Source organism: Abrus precatorius, unplaced genomic scaffold (genome assembly GCF_003935025.1).
Source record: "Abrus precatorius isolate BTA unplaced genomic scaffold, Abrus_2018 Scaffold5, whole genome shotgun sequence".
Lineage (NCBI taxonomy): Eukaryota > Viridiplantae > Streptophyta > Magnoliopsida > Fabales > Fabaceae > Abrus > Abrus precatorius.
Genome location: NW_020874395.1, coordinates 15,292,183 through 15,310,123, shown reverse-complemented (window position 1 = coordinate 15,310,123; position 17,941 = coordinate 15,292,183). Strand labels below are relative to the sequence as shown.

The 17,941-nt window shown below is 32.7% G+C and overlaps 2 protein-coding genes across 5 annotated transcripts; both read right to left on the bottom strand.

The window, feature by feature from the left end:
- Window positions 1–1,673: 1,673 nt before the first annotated feature.
- Window positions 1,674–7,977, bottom strand: LOC113868071 (CRM-domain containing factor CFM3, chloroplastic/mitochondrial). Of its 3 annotated transcripts, XR_003505212.1 has the most exons (10): window positions 6,918–7,977; window positions 5,856–6,321; window positions 5,645–5,775; window positions 4,596–4,940; window positions 4,064–4,220; window positions 3,695–3,987; window positions 3,549–3,608; window positions 2,945–3,034; window positions 2,435–2,605; window positions 1,674–2,131 (listed from the first exon to the last, which is right to left on the bottom strand). XR_003505212.1 is itself a non-coding variant. In XM_027503635.1 (9 exons), exons 1-9 carry the CDS (start codon window positions 7,716–7,718, stop codon window positions 2,534–2,536), a joined length of 2,415 nt encoding a protein of 804 aa, XP_027359436.1. In that variant the 5' UTR covers window positions 7,719–7,881; the 3' UTR covers window positions 1,704–2,533. The 3 variants fall into 3 exon arrangements, 1 of the variants encoding a protein (XP_027359436.1); XM_027503635.1 differs by having other exon boundaries at window positions 1,704–2,605; window positions 6,918–7,881; XR_003505211.1 differs by having other exon boundaries at window positions 1,715–2,131; window positions 2,435–3,034; window positions 6,918–7,883.
- Window positions 7,978–8,927: 950 nt separating this feature from the next.
- LOC113868070 (synaptotagmin-5) lies at window positions 8,928–16,088 on the bottom strand. Of its 2 annotated transcripts, none has more exons than XM_027503633.1 (14): window positions 15,458–16,088; window positions 14,885–14,959; window positions 14,697–14,804; window positions 14,489–14,521; window positions 14,276–14,365; window positions 13,653–13,778; window positions 13,095–13,238; window positions 12,120–12,533; window positions 11,809–11,943; window positions 10,949–11,167; window positions 10,566–10,838; window positions 10,265–10,402; window positions 9,615–9,917; window positions 8,928–9,470 (listed from the first exon to the last, which is right to left on the bottom strand). In XM_027503633.1, exons 1-14 carry the CDS (start codon window positions 15,650–15,652, stop codon window positions 9,243–9,245), a joined length of 2,481 nt encoding a protein of 826 aa, XP_027359434.1. In that variant the 5' UTR covers window positions 15,653–16,088; the 3' UTR covers window positions 8,928–9,242. The 2 variants fall into 2 exon arrangements, with proteins under 2 accessions (XP_027359434.1, XP_027359435.1); XM_027503634.1 differs by having other exon boundaries at window positions 9,022–9,470; window positions 10,265–10,394; window positions 10,564–10,838; window positions 15,458–15,974.
- Window positions 16,089–17,941: the final 1,853 nt, after the last annotated feature.

Here is a 17,941-nt window from a genome sequence, read left to right as displayed (position 1 = left end):
TTATTTATAATATAACCATAACCTTTACTACCGATGAATGGTCTGTGTCTCAACGGTAACGTAAAAAGAGCACTGCATCTTCATGACAAAGCAGTATCACACGGATTTCAGATCAACCATGTTAGCTATGGAACATTGATCAATGGATTAGGTAAAGTGGGAGAAATAAGAGCTGTCATTCAGCTGCTGCTGAGACAACTTGAAAGGCAACTGATCCAGACTGAAGCGTGTGATTTTTTTCAGAAATGGTTGTCAAGGACATTTATCCCGATGTCATCACTTACAATAGTCTAATTTATGGCTTTTGTCTTTTGGATCAAGTGAAAGAAGCAATAGATTAGTAATCTTCAAAGTTGTTAGCATCCTTTGTATTCTGTAATTAGTAAGATTAGATTGTTACTTAGAAAAATTAAATTTATTAGTTTTAATCATGTTTTATGAGAAACTAACCAATGTGCTGATTGGTTGACTAAATGTGGGCATAAGGAGGTAGAGCTATCTTGTAGGTTTGATTTAGCTCCCACATCTTTAGATCCTTTGTTAAGACTGAATTCTCTGAAATCTTTTTAGTCTAGATCCTTAGTCTAGGTGTTGTTTTATTTTTTGAGCTTTTGAGTCCCATTTTTAAACCAAAAAAAAAAGTTTTTTACACAAAATTTGAATTAAAAATTATTTTCATAATTAATTTAAGATAATTGCTATTTAAACAAATTTAACAGTTTCTTTGATGTAAACAGCTCTAACCCAAACTTAACTTCAAAAATAATTTTTTTTTATAAAATTATTTAACTGATAGTTTTTTGCTTGTCGGTCCGTTGCGACATTTACATTCTATGTTAATTTAAATTTATATATCAAACACATAAATCATCAACTTGCAAAATTTTCACATGTAAACAGCACAGCTCAAACTTAGGTTGTGCAAAGTTAGTTACGGCACTTGACCATTGGATTATGTAAAATGGGAGAAACAATAGCTGTCATCTAGCCTAGGCAGATTGAAGAATTGAGATGAACAGAATAAAAAATGAACAAGATAACCTAAGGCTTGACTCAGCTTAAAGTTTAAATGGGATCACAAGTCTTCAACATGAACAGGAATCTATAATTATCACACTAAACCATCATAGTAAACTTTTGTTGAGGGACGAAATTAATTGTAATTTAATAGGTGTTTCTAGTGTTATTCTATAATTAAAGATGCCATATCTTGCAACATGTCAAAATTTAGATATGAACATCATCTTCTCTAGTGCATAATGATGGTGATAAATGAAATTACAAATCTGCCTGCTTTGCATGTATAATCAAATTACATCTAGCAAATTCAATCTTCAATATAAAGGCATATCGTTCTTGGCTCCCTTGACATATAACATTGTCATACAAATTATAATTTCAATTCTATAAAGAAAACACCTGGGAAACTGGTACCTGAGCTGAGAAAGGGTGCAGGATTATTCGATTTTTCTAGCTTGTGACAATTTTATTAAAAACAACAAAATATTACATTATTCAATAAGGTTAATAATATTAAATTGTACAACTTTTAATAAAATTTACTATTTATTAATTTTTTATTATGTAACCTTAGATACGCGGCGGAAAAATTGAATCACTGGATTAAACTTTTTACACTATCAATGTTAACCAAAAGAAAAAGCTGAACAAGGAATGCAAATATGGACAGCAACGTGAGTTTGGTGACTATAAACCAAAATTGTGCCGCTTATCCCATTTCATCGACATGATACATTTATTTATTGTCCACTCCAAGGAATTGAATATAAAAAAATCTAGATAAAGCATAGTATCACAATAGTAAATACAAGAAAAGGATCATAGTTGACCATATAGCCTATTACAATGTGATGAAGGATTTACAATAATCAGATCAACTAAATCAGCAGACTTCATATACAGCATAGTGTTTGTCCATGCTGCTCTAAACTCATCCGGCATCCTAAAAGGATACTATTCCAAATAGCGGTGAAAGATCAAGTGCCATTCAAATGAAAAGCCAGAGGCAATTAGACAATTGATGACGGATTTTGCTGATGCAGGACCACAAAATGATATGTTGGCACATCTTTGTAGAAATTTGGAAAAGTTAAACTCCATACTTTCAGCTCTAAGAATGTACAAATAAAGGAAGTTAATATTTTTGCCTCTTGATTCAATGCAAAGGGGAAGAAAATGTCTCATCTGATCAAGAAAATTTATTTTGTCCATGCAGGACCAAATTGATCCTGGACACCCATTGAATAAACACTAATACAAGTAACCAGCCCGTTTATTAACAGTGCAAGAATCACAGAGATGAAGTATAGCGTCAGAATTGCATAATAACTGAGGAGCTCATGCCTTTCAAAATTAAGTAAATTGTGACTTGGGCAAACTTATGAGCTACACGATCAAATAGCTATGTTAATACCTTCTAGCTGCAGGCAATGGAAGATGCTATCCAGGAAACTTCAACGCAAATATGGTTGCCAGCCTTCAAGGATGCTCATCATCTATAAATTTTGAAATCTCAAGAGTCCTCGTCATCTTCCCAATCAGTGTCTTCCTCATCATCAAAACCATCCGAATCTTCATCCTCGGTCTGCAAATTAACAAGTGGCCAAATTAATTGTCATTGTAATGAAAAACTATTTTTGTTCATATGTTCTTTCTGTCAATCTTTCTCCTCCTTACCCACTTTCAGCTGACAAGCAAATTAGTATTATAAATAGTATCACACTTCATATTAAACATGTTTAGACTAGAGTCCAAATCTTACACCTTAGTTTCTATATGAGAAACTGAACTACAAGTACAAGGAAGTTATAAATGCCAGAGGTTAGAGCTACCGTTTAGAAATAGTAGTAAATTGGCAAAAACCTAACCTTCCCAAAAAAAAAAAAGCAGATACGAGAATGAACAGATATGAGGAGTATCTTACCAGGGTGAATTCTGAGATGTTATCAATTTGGTTACGATCCTCTTCCTCTTCGCTCCACCCATCTTCAACATCTGAATCTTGAGTCAAACCCTGGTTAAATTTAAAAGACCAAATTAGAGTAGCTGATATAGAGACCATAGAGAAACCATAGTGCTGATCTGGTAAATGCCAACATTGGGATATGAACTTCACATTTTGACATGAATCGAATGAAATCCTAGAAAGATATAAATGCCAACATTGGGACCAGGTTGAAGAAAGGACGATAGTTCTAAGACATTCAGATATAAACCATTCCAAATAAAATTTGGAGCTACTTGATTATATCAAAAAATGACCAGTCCCACATGTTGAAGTTGAATAAATACAGGCCTAATGCAAATCCCAGAGCATAATGTCAGGGCACAGGAGGCAGAAGGGTTTCCATTGTCGATATTGATCAAAGATTCTATAATCCAAATATGCAAAACCAAGTTATCTATATATATATTGGTGCTGGGGGGAGGGGGGATAGTGACAATGAAGCAACACAATTTATTCAGACTGTAATCAATAAACTCTACATAAAAAAATAACTAAATAATTACAATAAGTCAATACTTACAAGTTCTTCATTCATTTGTTCTATATTTTTTTCCAATTCAGTAATATGCTGACTCAAAGCCTGCAGAATTAACACAAGATCAAATGTAACATCACGGATATAAAAGACATGAATAGATTAGTAATTCCCATATAGAAATCAGGAACCTCATGGCGTTGCATGGCTACATAACGCTTTAATGCCTTTGCTTTTGTTAGAAGGTTTCTAGGCCTCAGGGTAATGGGTCGTTTATAATTCTTTCCACGATAGTAAATAAGAGCAAACCCTTTGGGTACTCTCTCTATTGCCACCAATATTCCACCAGTCTCATATTCTAGTAACCTTGCTGTGTCCTCAACAAAAGCAAGAGTCTTCTGTTTTGTTATCAATTTTACAAGTTCTCGGTGTTTCCAATGCAAATGCATATTCTCAACAACACCATCAAAAACACCACGTACACCTGGAGATTATCATAGAAAAATTCAGTATTGCATTGTTGGAATACAATAACTTTCAAACAGTTGAAAATTACTCACCAAGTGGTAAGTACGGCTTCATTCTTAAACCAACCCTGCGGAACATAACTCGTTCTTCATCTGTGATTGTTTCCTGGTCATAATCAGGACCAGCTGGAACCATAGATGCTTCTATCTTGGCTAAAAGCTTTTCTGCTCTTTGCTTTTTGTCTTGGGCCTATTCGTGCATTAGTGATAAATATGAGCAAAGAAAGACAAAAGTTGATAAGGCAATCATAATACATACATATATATATATATATATATCAGGATCAAGTTAATTATGCTGCATTCCTGTGTGTATATATTGTTGAAATAAGTTGCAACCAGATGCAAGCAGCCAAACATACAGCAGAAAAATTAAGGAGAAAACAATGCGAGCAGGATTTATATTTACATCAGTCAAGAATTTCAATCTGGGGACTACTCCTATAACAATGCTCATAAGCTGTATCCACTAATGCCCCATAAACCAAGTCTGATTTCAGTTGGTATAAAGTTATAAACCAAGTAATATCCTAAGCATATCTTCGTATAATATGTAGATACTTACAACGAATAGTTTGTGTTCGATTTGTCTGACAAGCTTAACAGTCTTGGCTTTGGCAGCTTCTTCCACCATCTTCTCACGTTCTTCAGCAGATACATCCCTTCCCCATCGAGCCTGGGCCTCATAAAACTCTGCTAGAGATCCGGCTGGTGCTATTCCTTCACCTTGCCTTGACAGAATTGCGTCAACTGCTCCACACCTAACCTTGTCTTCGACATCCTGTACCTGTTTTGTCAATTCCTCTCTTTCAGCTAGAACTGCCGCCACACTTGTTGGAAGAAAGTCCTTCCCACGATATATAACAATGAAATATTTATTCCTTAGCAGCAAGGTACCTCCTGTTAACATCTGTACCATAAAAGGGGTTAAAAAGATTACTTTTTCTGAAATTTAAATTGACAGAACTAGTGCCTTGTTCTCTATTATTAGCTGATCATGTCTTAGCAACAAAATTAACACACACACACAAATTAACCACATAACATAGATTCATCCCAGAGAATGTGTTAAACTGTTAATATCTTCAATATAACACTTATTTTCGTGATAAAATTAAAAGAAAATAACCTCTTGTGCTGAATGATGTTTTGGGCATAAACAGAATGCTTTCAGTATAGAGTACCCTTGAAATTATTATTCCTAGCTAAAATTATTTGCTAGCTGGTAAAATTAATGGAAAAGGAAAACATAAAATGCATGAACAAATTATCATTTTGGTTGATGACTTCCAGGTATTTCTGAATATAAGCATAGCCAGTAGCTTCAAGAAAACAATTAAAATATAACCGAAAAATTGATATAAGATTTAGTATACACCAGAGTTGTCTTGATTGGATATTCAATCAGGGATTGTGGACCTATTTCTAAATGCTCTAATAATTATAATAATTTCAATCACTCAACCTTCGTACAGATCTTACTAATCTTTACAACCCTCTTGTGTATTTTTAATTGAACAGTCATCACTTCTACAAAATAAAATGCGTTAGATTTGATCCAAGCATGATTGCACAAGCAAATAATTGTCAAATTACAAATAGCCACGTCCATACCTTCAGCTCTTCAGCCATTAATTTATTGTTTGTGTTCTGAATCCCAGGTTTGACAGCAATCTTTGCAACTAAACTTTTCTCCCAAAGCTTAAGAACAGCACATGCCAGACCTTGGTGATTTCTATTTCTCCCTTCATAAAGTTCAGAAAAAGACTCATATAAGTAAAAAGGAAAATCAATTAAATAAAATATTGCAGTGCATGAATCTTACCCAAGGCAAAATGACAAGGAAGTGATTTTGAAAGATTTCTTAAATTAGTCATCTCTGCATTTGTTAGCCGAGAACGCATTCCGGTAGGAAGAAGCCTAAAAGGTGTTTTGTAACCTGGAACTGTCCGGGGAAGTAAATCAGCATCAACAGGAAGTATTCCTGTACCCCACCATCCAACAAAACGAGGACCTAAACCATCAAGTAGAGCATTGTACTCTGCTTCTGCCTCTTTCATGTTCTCAGGCTGTTCTCTATTCCTCACAACCGGCTCATTCTTCTCCACGGATGAAGTTGCATTACCATCTTCAGTTTTCAACAAACTTGCTGACGAGACATTCGGCACAAAAAAGTCACCACCTTCCTTTTCATTGAGCTCTTTCCGCGAGTCGGGCCCTTGGTAATCAGTACCACGATACACCATCATAACACTTCCCGACCTCCAGGTAACCAACCCTCCTGTTCGATGCTGCACACTACAACAAATCAGTCGACTTGTTTTCCAACCAACACAAAGTCAAACGTCAACATTCAACACACAATTATGGAATCACCTAGCAAGTAATGACACACTGACTTGACCAACAAGACAAACAAATGTTCATTTTAAACGCAACTCAAATAAAAAAATTCACCAAGGGCACGGATTCAAGAGCTTACAAGGATTAATTGAAAATAACTTATGCTTTCAATAAGTTTGTTTTATCTTATTTCAATAAGCTTCTTAATATAACTTAAAAAAATAAGCTCTTACTAGCTTATTCCAATAAATTTCATGATCAAATTCACATCATAAGCTCTGTCTAAAACATTATTGAATTAAGTGTGTTTGAAAACATGTTAAAAAACCTATAAATGTTAATCCAACACAGAAGCTACAATTAACATGGTTGAAGTAAACGTAAATCTACGACTATTTAAAAGCGAAAACAAACACACTATATTTAATTAAGTTGTTTACTGAAACGCGCCCTAGAACCGAAGTAATTAGTAATTGATCTATGTGCTATGTTATGAATTTGTTCTAAAGAGTGAAAGAAACCGAAGTGGAAGCAAGAAGTGTACCTCAACAATCTCATGAGCCTTCTTCATGTCCCTTGCAAGTTCCTCATGAAACTTGAGTCTCACCAACTCCTCCTTCCTCCACCTCTCATGAATCTTATCCATCACATCCTGAGTGAGACCAGCTTTGGGGACACTAACCCTCTCTCTCACACGCATCCCTTCTCTCCTCAACCTCCTCAACAACTCATCCTCAAGAGTCAACTCAGCCAAAGACGGAGCATTTACCCTTCTCTTCCTCAACCCCTCTTCACCCACACTCACAACCACCGCCTTCTTCTCTTCCTCTCTCTCCCATGGTAACACCGTTTCCTCACTCTCTTCCTCTTCATCATCATCACTAACCAACATAGCATCTGGCCGAACCCATTCTCGCTTCAGCAACTCCCCTAGCCTCTCTTCTCCGGTCACCGGTAACACATTGTTGACCTCAACCTCTTCTTCTTGTTGCTCTTCTTCTTCTGAAACTAAACCCAGGTTCCGTAACCGTAGAACGATTCTCTCGACGGCGTTTTTCCCTTTATCGTTTTTCCGGTGAATTGGGTCGTCGGCGGTGGATTCGGAGACCCTTTTGGGAGAAGGGTTGGGAGAGGGCGTTTTGGTAAGCCAAGGGGCGGAAAGGTTGGGTTTTGGTGAGGACTTGTTGGTGGTTCGGAGAGAAGAGAGAGTGAGAGTGCGAAATGAGGATTTAGAATTAGAGAGAGAGAGATGGGTGAGAGTGGAAGAGTTGAGAGAGTGTGACACTGATGATGGTTTGAGAGGAATTTGAAACTCTGATAGTTTAGCAGTGTGAGAAAATGCCATTTTGTGTTGATGGGTGTTGTCAGTGATGCATTTTTCTTTTCATTTTCTGTGTTATGTTTGGATGATGAGAAAATTGCAGAGTTTGCTGTAGAGGAATGAAACGGTGGAGTGAGAAAGGGAAGAAGATGGTGATGTGTGAGTACAAGGGAAATGAGGATAAGGTTTTTTTGTTTTCTGGAAAAATCAATGAAAAATTATGATTTTTTATTTCCGAGAGATTTTTTTGTTTTTCTTTTTACAGTTTTGTTTTCGTCAGTCCGGAATTTTGATTCTATGCAAGCAAATATATATATACTTCATTTATTTTATTTGTTTTCTTAAATGAATAATACATAAGTTAATGACTATAATTTTTTATTTTATATTAAAAATATTTTAACTTTTTAATATAATATTTATTTTTTTCTTTTATTTATGATAAATATTTGAAGTATTTGAATAGAAATAACTCAAATAAGGACAGTTAAAAAGATAATAATTATATAATCTTAATTTCTAAATAAATAGAAAAAAACTTTAAAATGGACAGATAAAAAAGTGAAGACAATGGGTAAAAATCATCCTCTATAACTAAAAAAAGGTGAATACTTTCTCTGTTTTTTATAATATAAAATATTTTCTTGTAAGAAAAACAAAAAGATAAGGGAGATAAAAAAAATTGAAAATATTTTAGATGATAGAATTAGCATTGCAATTTAAAATTTCGATTAAAATTATAATAATGTTGCAATTAGAAATAATTTAAAATTTATTTTTTGTGTTTAGGTTATGTAAAAGATTTAAGGCACAAATTAAAAATTTTATATTTAATTCTAATTTGGTTGCTTAAATATAAAACTCAAAACTAAAATTAATTATGAGTTCATGTTAAAAACTTATTTAACATTCTAATACAAAATTTAATGATTGTTTTTCTATACTTCCAATGTATTATAATATTATGTTGTTAATAGCAATAACCTTTACCATAATTTACTCTACTTATTTGGTCAATCCCTACCATTCTAAATTAAATGACTTTTTGTTTTTAACAAATTTAAAATGAAATTGCCCTTGCATTAGGCCATTGGCATAATAACTAAATATTGGTGGCTATTGGATGTAAACAGCCAAAATGAAATGTCTAAATATAAAAATATTGTTAAAAAAAATGCAAAGACGAGGATAACAGTAACATATTCATCTATGTTAAAACTTCACTTCTTTCAACTATAAAATAATGGCAATTGATCGTTTTTTCTCATTGAAATTAATCATACAGAAATCCAGAATTGCGTGAAAGTTTGATTACATCAACTCCTTCCATTTATTATGCATCCCCTTCTTGCGAAAGGAACTTCACCAGAGTGAAAAAAAATGATCAAATAAACATGTACAAGCAAAATATGTGGTAGCATAAGAAGATTAGCTACTCTGAGAAACATTTACAAAATTTGTCCGTGATGATTTCCATAAGCACTATTTTGCATGGAAAACATTAAATATTAAATACTGTATACTATAAGCAATGTTTTTTTATGAGGGTCAGTTTCCAGTTCCAGAAAATCTTCTGTTGAGGGAAGGAGAAGAATTAATAATTTCCTGGCCAAGTTCTTTTATCTTTCTGAGAAGAAGCATTTGTTCAGTCTCCAATTGGACAATGTACCCTTCCTGTGTATCCTCTAGAGTTTCTAGCTCACTCAATATTGTAGCTAGTCCTTCAAGATTTCCATCCTCTATTAAGGACCTGAACTTAATCATCATCTGTTTTATCTGAATAAGTCCAATTTACAATGGGTCAGAATAACAAATGATAAAGAGAATAATGATAACTTCACAAAATATAAGTCCATGCATTCCTTTGAGCTGAATTACTAGATAAAGGGAAGTGTTTCCAGACATGTATGAATATCGCACCTGGCTAGGAATTTGGTGTAATTTACTCAAGGAAGGTTCAGATTCTAGACTTAGTCTCCTTTGTGTCTCTGGAACTTTTCTAGTAATTTGGATGTGAATCTCACCCCTTTTCACTCCTTGGAGAGGTATCCACTTGTCGGCCGTCTGATTTGGAGGTAACCTTTGATATTCTACAACACATTCGCCTATACTTGATGTGGGTAGTAATGCATTGTGGTCCTTAACATAAAGTACCAAGGGACTTCCATCATCAGGGAATTCTAGGGTCTGGTTCCACTGAGGGTTAAGAGTTTTGTATATAACCTACCACAAAATGCCAAAGCTAGTCGTAAGTACTTGAGTTTTGTATGACTGAAGTAATAACAGCATGGAATAAAGAGGCAAAGTAAAATTGAGAGAAAACGAGAGGTATAACATATCCATGATAGATAAGTCTAGAAAAATCCCTTTAGAAAATGTAAAATATATAGATGTTTGAAAGCATAGAGAAATTCTAAACAAAATTAAGGGGAAAGAGAAAATCCAAACAGTAAAATAGTTATATTGCCTTTTAATAATTCACTTCAATATTTATAATGTAGTACATATAAAAATTTTAAATCCTAACATTCAATTTCATGAAAAAGAAGCCAAGGATGAAGTATTCCAACCTTTGTCCTTTTCTTAAAGCTACCGTAGTGTACCCTCACATATGGATCACTTGTGCCTCTGAGATCGGCAGCAACAAGATCCCTTCCTTCAATTAGAACAAGTTCAATCCAACCACCGCCAGAGCCCAAACTTAAACCCTGCCCGTTTCAAAGGAGTAAGGCATGTTAGGATGAAAATCCAAGAGGTGAATAACCATCATGATTCATGAATAAAAAGCTGAAGTGATAATATGCAAATATGATCTAGCCCTTCGCATCCTCTTTTCATAAGAATCATTAATTTTCTAGTGAAAAAACACACCCTTGATCCTTCTTGGTCGTCCACTCTAACTGCTTCTATTTTAAGTCTTAATTCTCCAGAGCGCACTCTTTCAAGGGGGATCCATACATCCCTGACTGAACCATCAACCAGTCCTTCCAAATTCACATGTGCACTACCAATGTTTTCATCTCCAAAAATTTCTTCAGTAAAGCCTTTTATTCTCAAGTATTCACCGCCACCAATCTCATCAAATTCAAATGTCTGATTCCAGGAAGGATTTGGAGTATGAGCCGTCCTTGTTTTCTGGACAACCTGAAAAATTAACAACAAAATTAGACAAAGCATAATCATTAACCTACAACCTCAGTTAATCACGTAATGGCAGAACTGTCAAACTCTCACAGACATACAGTGCCACTCACCTTTCCATACTGCAATTTAATGTATGTGTCAAATTTTCCAGATTTCTCTTTTGCAGCAAGATCCTTTCCTTCTACAACAGTTACGTTAAGTTTCCTTCCAGTTCTTAACTGAAGATTTGACGATCCATTAAGTGACTGCTGAGAGCTATTTCGGAGATTGTTCAAGCTATGTGTACCATCAGAAAATTGCCACTCTTTTACCACAATGCTCACCTTCAACTAAAAAATTGAAGAGAAGAGGTAAAATGTATAAAATGTCTGATTCAATTCCAATTTTATTCACATTCAGAAAGGTAAATCAATTAGCCATGTTTGAGTAAAAAATGTGACAAAGGGCATTTTGATCTGAGCTCGAAGATTTAAAAACCAGTCAGAAGTGACGAACAGAAAACTATGTTATTTTAAGAATATGGTAGATTAAAATTTAGAAGACCATTTAATTTAGTAAGATTAAGATCAAAGAACAATTTGATTCAATAAACTCAACCAGTAGAGGATAGAAGGATGCTGGAACAGTTACAAGCTTTACCCCAGAAAGGCTACAAAAATGAAACTCTATCTTCCATTTTAAATGATTAATTCCGTACAATGTTTCAGCTTTACAAATCAAACAACAAGATTGATAGTATAATCACGTTCCTTTTGACTTACATAAAGAATAAACATTAATTAAATATGCAATTAAATTCACATTCATGTTTCTTTATATTTTACTTGATCAAGATATATGTTAAGATTGGGAAGCTTTATGAAAAGCAAATTATGATGCAGTAAGATAACCACGGAGTCTGTATTGTATTTCATAATAAAGCAAGAGGGGCAGGAGGAATTGATCATTACATGACTATAAAATACTGTACCTCTCCAGAGTTGGTCCCCTCAAATGGGACAACCATTTCAATTTCATCTCCACAAAACTGTGCTTGCTTTGCTATGACTCCAGAATCAGGTCCTATAGCCCACATTATTGTGGAATCATCTTCAACATGCCTCATCTACACAAAGGCATATACATTAACTAATCATATTATAAAGAACTAGAAGTACTTGTCAAAAAGAAATAAAGGCTGAAAAAAGAATTAATGTTTGAATGAATATAAAATATAATAATATTTATTGTTAACTGATTCTCCTGTTGCTAGCTCAAAAAGGAAAACATCGCAGACAGTACCTTGATTTCACAACTTGCTAAATAGTCACACTTTACATTGCTGGGACGGCACTCATAAAGATTGAACCGTATAGTTCCTGTATTATCATGTAAAACCATATTAAATGGTGCATCCCATCTAGGGGTTGAACCCACTCTCACATCTGTTCTCCTGGTTAATTCCTCAACTTCTACCTCCACAAATGTCTGAAGGTCCTTCTCATCAAAATTGTCCTCTGAATAACCATTGGTTGTACCATTTTGTTGCCTCCTAGATGTCTTGAAGGAACTTCTAGAAAGTTTATTTGCAGACATCACTCTAATATATATTATGCCTCCAACTGCCTTCTTTCTTAAATCAACTGCAGGCAAAGTGAAACAACGGCGCCGAGGTTCCACCATTGTTTTAACCAAAGTGTCAGTAAAAAGCTTTTCCTGCAAAGAAGGTAAACTTTCAATCAGCATAAAACAAAAGAAAGCTAGCCAAATAAGATTTCAGAGAATTTGTTAAGACAATGAGAATATGAGACCAAACATCTAAATGATTTTTAAACAACTGCTCCTACGTTGACAGATAATAATATCAGTCATCAACTTTAATTAACAGAGATTCTGTCTGCCCTTATATTACAATTTCCTAAAATTAAATTCACTGAAAATGCAAAAAACTTTCTGCTTCATCTTCTGTTCTTTGATATAGTTATCTGCGACTAGCAACAGAGAAGCATTATGTTAATAGTCCCTATACCAAACCCATATATGCACCATTGCACCTGAAAACAAATTTCATTGAACTCAAGCATCAAACTGAAATTCCATTGATTCATAGATTTAGCTTCAATATCTACCAGGCATAATGAATTCTAAGAGTTGCAGCTGAAGCAAAAAGTATGCATATTTCTACAACAGCACCACCATAAATATAGGACTCAACACAAAGAAACACAATTTTGTTACTTTTCTACAAGAATAATATTAAACTTCATGGGTACACACCAGCCATGAAGAAACACCAGGCCACTCAGTAGCAGGAAGTGACTGGCTTCCACCGCTTCCAAATGCAATTCCTATTCTCACCTCAGGAGTTGATACAAATGAATACAGAAGTGCTTTTCCATCAAGAATTGGTGTAACAAGAAGCTACAAAATGAACGTACATGATGATTAGATTAATAAATGGAAAAAGAACAAACCAGTTTCTTAGCAATTAGGAAAATCTGTGCCTGGCCCAAGAACTGAAGTAATATCCAATGGAAACTTCAAAATAAAAAAATTGTGATAAGCTGGTGATCATGGTCGAAAATTCTCAAATAAATTACACACTTCAAAATCAAATCAAATTTGTTTACATGTACCCAACTTTAGTTTACATAGCTTTTTTATGTTACAGAAGTAAAAATGCAAAGGTAGTTTATTTCATACATCACCCTTGATATTCTCAAATAAATTACACACTTCAAAATCAAATCAAATTTGTTTACATGTACCCAACTTTAGTTTACATAACTTTTTTATGTTACAGAAGTAAAAATGCAAAGGTAGTTTATTTCATACATCACCCTTGATATGAAGACTGTTAATCACAATTCGAGCAGTTCCAATCAATGGCTTTGCAAGCTTAGCAAGCATCAAAATGCTCATTTCATTTGTATCCCAATCAAAACCAAGTTGCAGGACTCGCTGCAAAATACCCATAGAGTGCTTTATCAAAATCTCAGATATCTGGTAATATATCAATAGTAAAATGACAGCACATAATCATAGACCATAAGAAAACTGAAGGAGGAGGTGGCAAAATACCTCAAAAAGCAAGGTAATGGAAGTAGGAAAGTCAAAAATAGTAATTTAAATTAGGTGGCACTTAGTGAGCTGTACAAAAGATTCATATGATCTCTGATTTGTAAGTAAAACTTTAGTTTCAAAACTATGAATACAAGGAAATTCACTGGGCACTTGTTCGTAAATATCACAGAAACCAGTGGCAATGGAAGTGGTGAAGGCAACAACAACTGCAAAAATACCAAGTCTCCTAGTGGTAAAGTCACATCAAGGAAAAATCAAAAGCACATATTTGGACCAAAATCTGTTTCACTATAGAAATGATCCCCCTGCTTCATGGAGAATAAGATATTTATGCTATCTACTAATGATGTTTGAAATTTGAAGGAAACTAAAACCTGATCACCAATAGTTGACCACCGCATCCCTTGCAAAGCCACACTAGGAGGGCATGATCCCAGTGAAAACTCCTGTAACTCAACTCTTTCCTACAAAAGAAGTGATCTAGTTCAGCACACATCTACCAAATATTCAATATCCAAAATATGTTTGTGAACTGTTTATGCAAAGTAATCAGAACTCTTCCATAGCAGAAAATGTGGGTCACTTACAAGAAGTCTTGGTTTCCGAAGCTTTAAGCGTTTCTAGAGGCACAAAGAGAGAGAAAGTAAATTAGTAAATCTATAAAAATATAAATTCATGTCTGAAGAGAACATGGAACAGATCCAGGCAGACAGTGTTGATTGTTTAACAAAGATGAAAATGTCAAAAAATACATCAACGTTAACGTTGTAACTGGGAAAGACAGTGAAAGTACACCTCAACTATAGCTGATAGCCTTGTTGAAAACTTGGGGTTAAAATAGTTGGACCATACTTCTGTCAACAACTTGTTCAACCACTCGCAGTGCTCCAATGGTGTGATGGGCTACACGAACATGAACTTGAGGTCAACTTCATTAAGCACATTGTAAGTGTGAAAGGGTGAAAGGGTAGGAAAAAAGATACCGAGACATTCAGTATGATTCGCTTCCATTTCTTATCCAAGTCCTCCACAAGTAGTTTGCGTTGATATCTCCCATACTGAAAATGAAAGTGCAGTACCTCACATTAACTATTGCTTCTATCAATCACTACCAAAAACAACATTACTCAGAGATGATGATGGAGGGAGATTTCCTTGCACATAATTTGAAGTTAACCAAACATATTTATTAAAAAGTTACGGATAAAAATAGGAATCTCAAGCTAAAATTCCACTAATTCAGCATTATTTTCTCCAATTAAACGCATGTCTCCAATTGGTAGATAAGAGTTCCAAGAACAAGTGACTGCAAACAACTTAGAGATATGATAAAGAACTACATCAACAAGTAATGTTTTATGCTACAAATTACATATGCAGTGGAAATATTATGTAGTTACCCCAATTAAACAACAAGTGAAAAACAATAAAAGCAAACCAAATTGACCAGGCAAGATTACCCTTAACAGAGTAATTTTAGTGGAAACATATTTGGGTAAACACCAAAATAAAGATAAAGGAAAAAGAGAGGAAAGTAAGGAATCAAACAAAGCTACCTGTATAGTAGTCCACACAGCAAGTGCAAGAGGAACCCAAGTGGAGACCGAGAAGACCCATCTCTCTATAGCCCAAGCAATCAGAAACAGTGGAATGAAGAAAGTAATCCGGGGCTGCTCCTGCAAGAGATGGTTGAAAAAGTCCACTGCAGCTTCTTCAACATTAATGGAAATGACCCCTTTTTTTCTGTTCATTGCTTTGCCTTTTACTACCACCAAACACCACCCCTCTTAAAAAAAAAAACAAAAAAAGGCAACTTTTTGTATTCAAAATTGTGTTCTTGCCAGTTTGTTTCTCTTAATTCCAATTCCTCCCACTACCAATATTTGCTATCAAGATGATAGCATAAGGGGGAAAAAGAAAGACCAAGGGTGAAGGACTCATAGGATAAAGGTTCTGTTTGTGAAAGAAGCACAAACCATGGAAAATTTTTGGGAGTTGACAAATCTTTGAAGGATATTTAGGAGAAGCAGAGAGAGAGAGTTGAAAAGTCAACAGAAGAGAACACAAAACTAACTCCTTGTGGCTTGCAAAAGGGACGTTTTTGTTGTCCAGAATTGAATTGAATAGATAGAATACAGACTAGAAAGGAAAGGGTAGACGCTGAATCAAATCCTAAGTTCCACATTTGTCTCCTACCTCACCTTGGTAATTCTTCATGTTCCCAACGCTAAGTGGGTCCCATCTTCAACCTTTATGAAACAACATAGAATATCTTATCATGTAATTTTAATATTATCAAATTAAATCTTGTAATTTTCATTACAAATTTATTATATGTTAATTTTTTTTAATATTTTTAGATACATTATAAAAAAAATTTAATCTCAATCATTAAGATTAAGTTTAAAAATAATATTTTTTATTAAAAATATTCATCACAATTTTACAAATTTAATGTTTGAGTTCTTTAAAGTTAATTAATAAAATAGTTAAAAATTTAATTAATTCATTATTTTGTTAATTTTAATTTTTATAATATATATTATCATTAAATAAAAAAAAATTATATTTTATAATATTCATTAAAAGAATTTATATATATATATATTTTTAAATATGCATATTAAAAAATTAATAATTTTTATTAATATAATAACCTATATTAAATAATCATCCAAAAAATATGTATACTCTGGATATATTCAAATTAAATTTATTTATTATTTCAAATGTCATGTTTTTAATCTACGGATAGTAAAATTTTTTTAATATTCCCTTTTTGAAGGAAAATGAATTCCTTACGACTTGTATCAATCAATGTTGATAAATCAAATTTATGTCTGCAGCTAACAATCTCCTTGACTGAAACATTAACTAACAAGACTTAAATATTATCTAATATTTTTAGGCAGCTTTAAAAAATTTATAACTATATAAACGGATATTAGTTCAAGTGAGAGACAGCATGATATCATTTAAGTAAAATATTAAATTTAAATTTTATATATATAAAAAAAATTAATAATAAACTCATTAATCACGTTGTATTATTTTAATTGAATTCATATTAAATTAAATAAAAAATAAAAAAATTATAATAATTTTAAATAATATTAAATTATTTTTATAATTTTTAATAAAAAATATTTATTCAGTTTTTAAACTACAATAATAATTAACAAAACTTTTGTTTTTTTATAACTTTTTTTAAGAATAAATTGAAAAAAAAATAATAGAAACAGCTAAAAAACACCTTAGTCCTTACAAAGGACAACTTGACATTGCATGTGCTGACTAAGTGACAAGGATTAGATGAGACACGACAGCGAGGGCGAGACAAGAAGTGATATATCCTCTGCATAGAAATGAGTGATTTTGATATACAATTTTTTAAAATTAAATAATAATAAAATTTTATATAGTATTAAATATTATAATTTTTTAATAAAAATATTATTTATTATTATAGACACACTTTAAGAAATTATTCATCAAATCAATTATTTTTTATAATTTTTTAGTATATATTAATGTTATGTCCAAGTTAATAATAATATTTATATCTATCTTATTGTATAAAACAAGTTGTTCAAGATGTTTTATCATGTAAATTTTCATGTAGATTCTAATTTTATTATTTCAGAATCATTATTTATTATATTTATTATTTTAAATATTTACTAAAAAATTATTCTTACTATATAACTTATTAAATTTATTTTTATTTTATATAACTTTTTCTTTTTTAAAACATATCTACTTAAAAAAATATATAAGGTAGATGGACATCACGTGCCTCTTCTCTTTTCAATTTTATTAAATATTATTTTTAAAATAATGATTAAAAACTAATAATAAATTATTTTAAATTATTAATTTTTAACATAAGATAATATTTGTTAATCCATTAGTGTTGAACACAATCAAAATAGATAAAATATAGGTGTAATTTTTTTATATATTTTTAGTACTGATTATTATTTAATTATGGACATTTTCTTGAGATAAAACTTTAATTTTATTTGACAATAACATATTTT

What these genes read in the sequence shown, in the direction of transcription:
- LOC113868071 (XM_027503635.1), bottom strand. Translation starts at nt 7,718, where the DNA reads ATGGCATTTTCTCACACTGCTAAACTATCAGAGTTTCAAATTCCTCTC. An exon ending in AGGCTCATGAGATTGTTGAG is followed by an intron (nt 6,322 to 6,917) that starts GTACACTTCTTG and finishes TGTAGTGTGCAG; the next exon opens with CATCGAACAGGAGGGTTGGT. An exon ending in AACAAATGAATGAAGAACTT is followed by an intron (nt 3,035 to 3,548) that starts GTAAGTATTGAC and finishes AAATTTAACCAG; the next exon opens with GGTTTGACTCAAGATTCAGA.
- LOC113868070 (XM_027503633.1), bottom strand. Translation starts at nt 15,652, where the DNA reads ATGAACAGAAAAAAAGGGGTCATTTCCATTAATGTTGAAGAAGCTGCA. An exon ending in CTGGTGTTTCTTCATGGCTG is followed by an intron (nt 12,534 to 13,094) that starts GTGTGTACCCAT and finishes CCTTCTTTGCAG; the next exon opens with GAAAAGCTTTTTACTGACAC. An exon ending in TACACCAAATTCCTAGCCAG is followed by an intron (nt 9,471 to 9,614) that starts GTGCGATATTCA and finishes GGACTTATTCAG; the next exon opens with ATAAAACAGATGATGATTAA.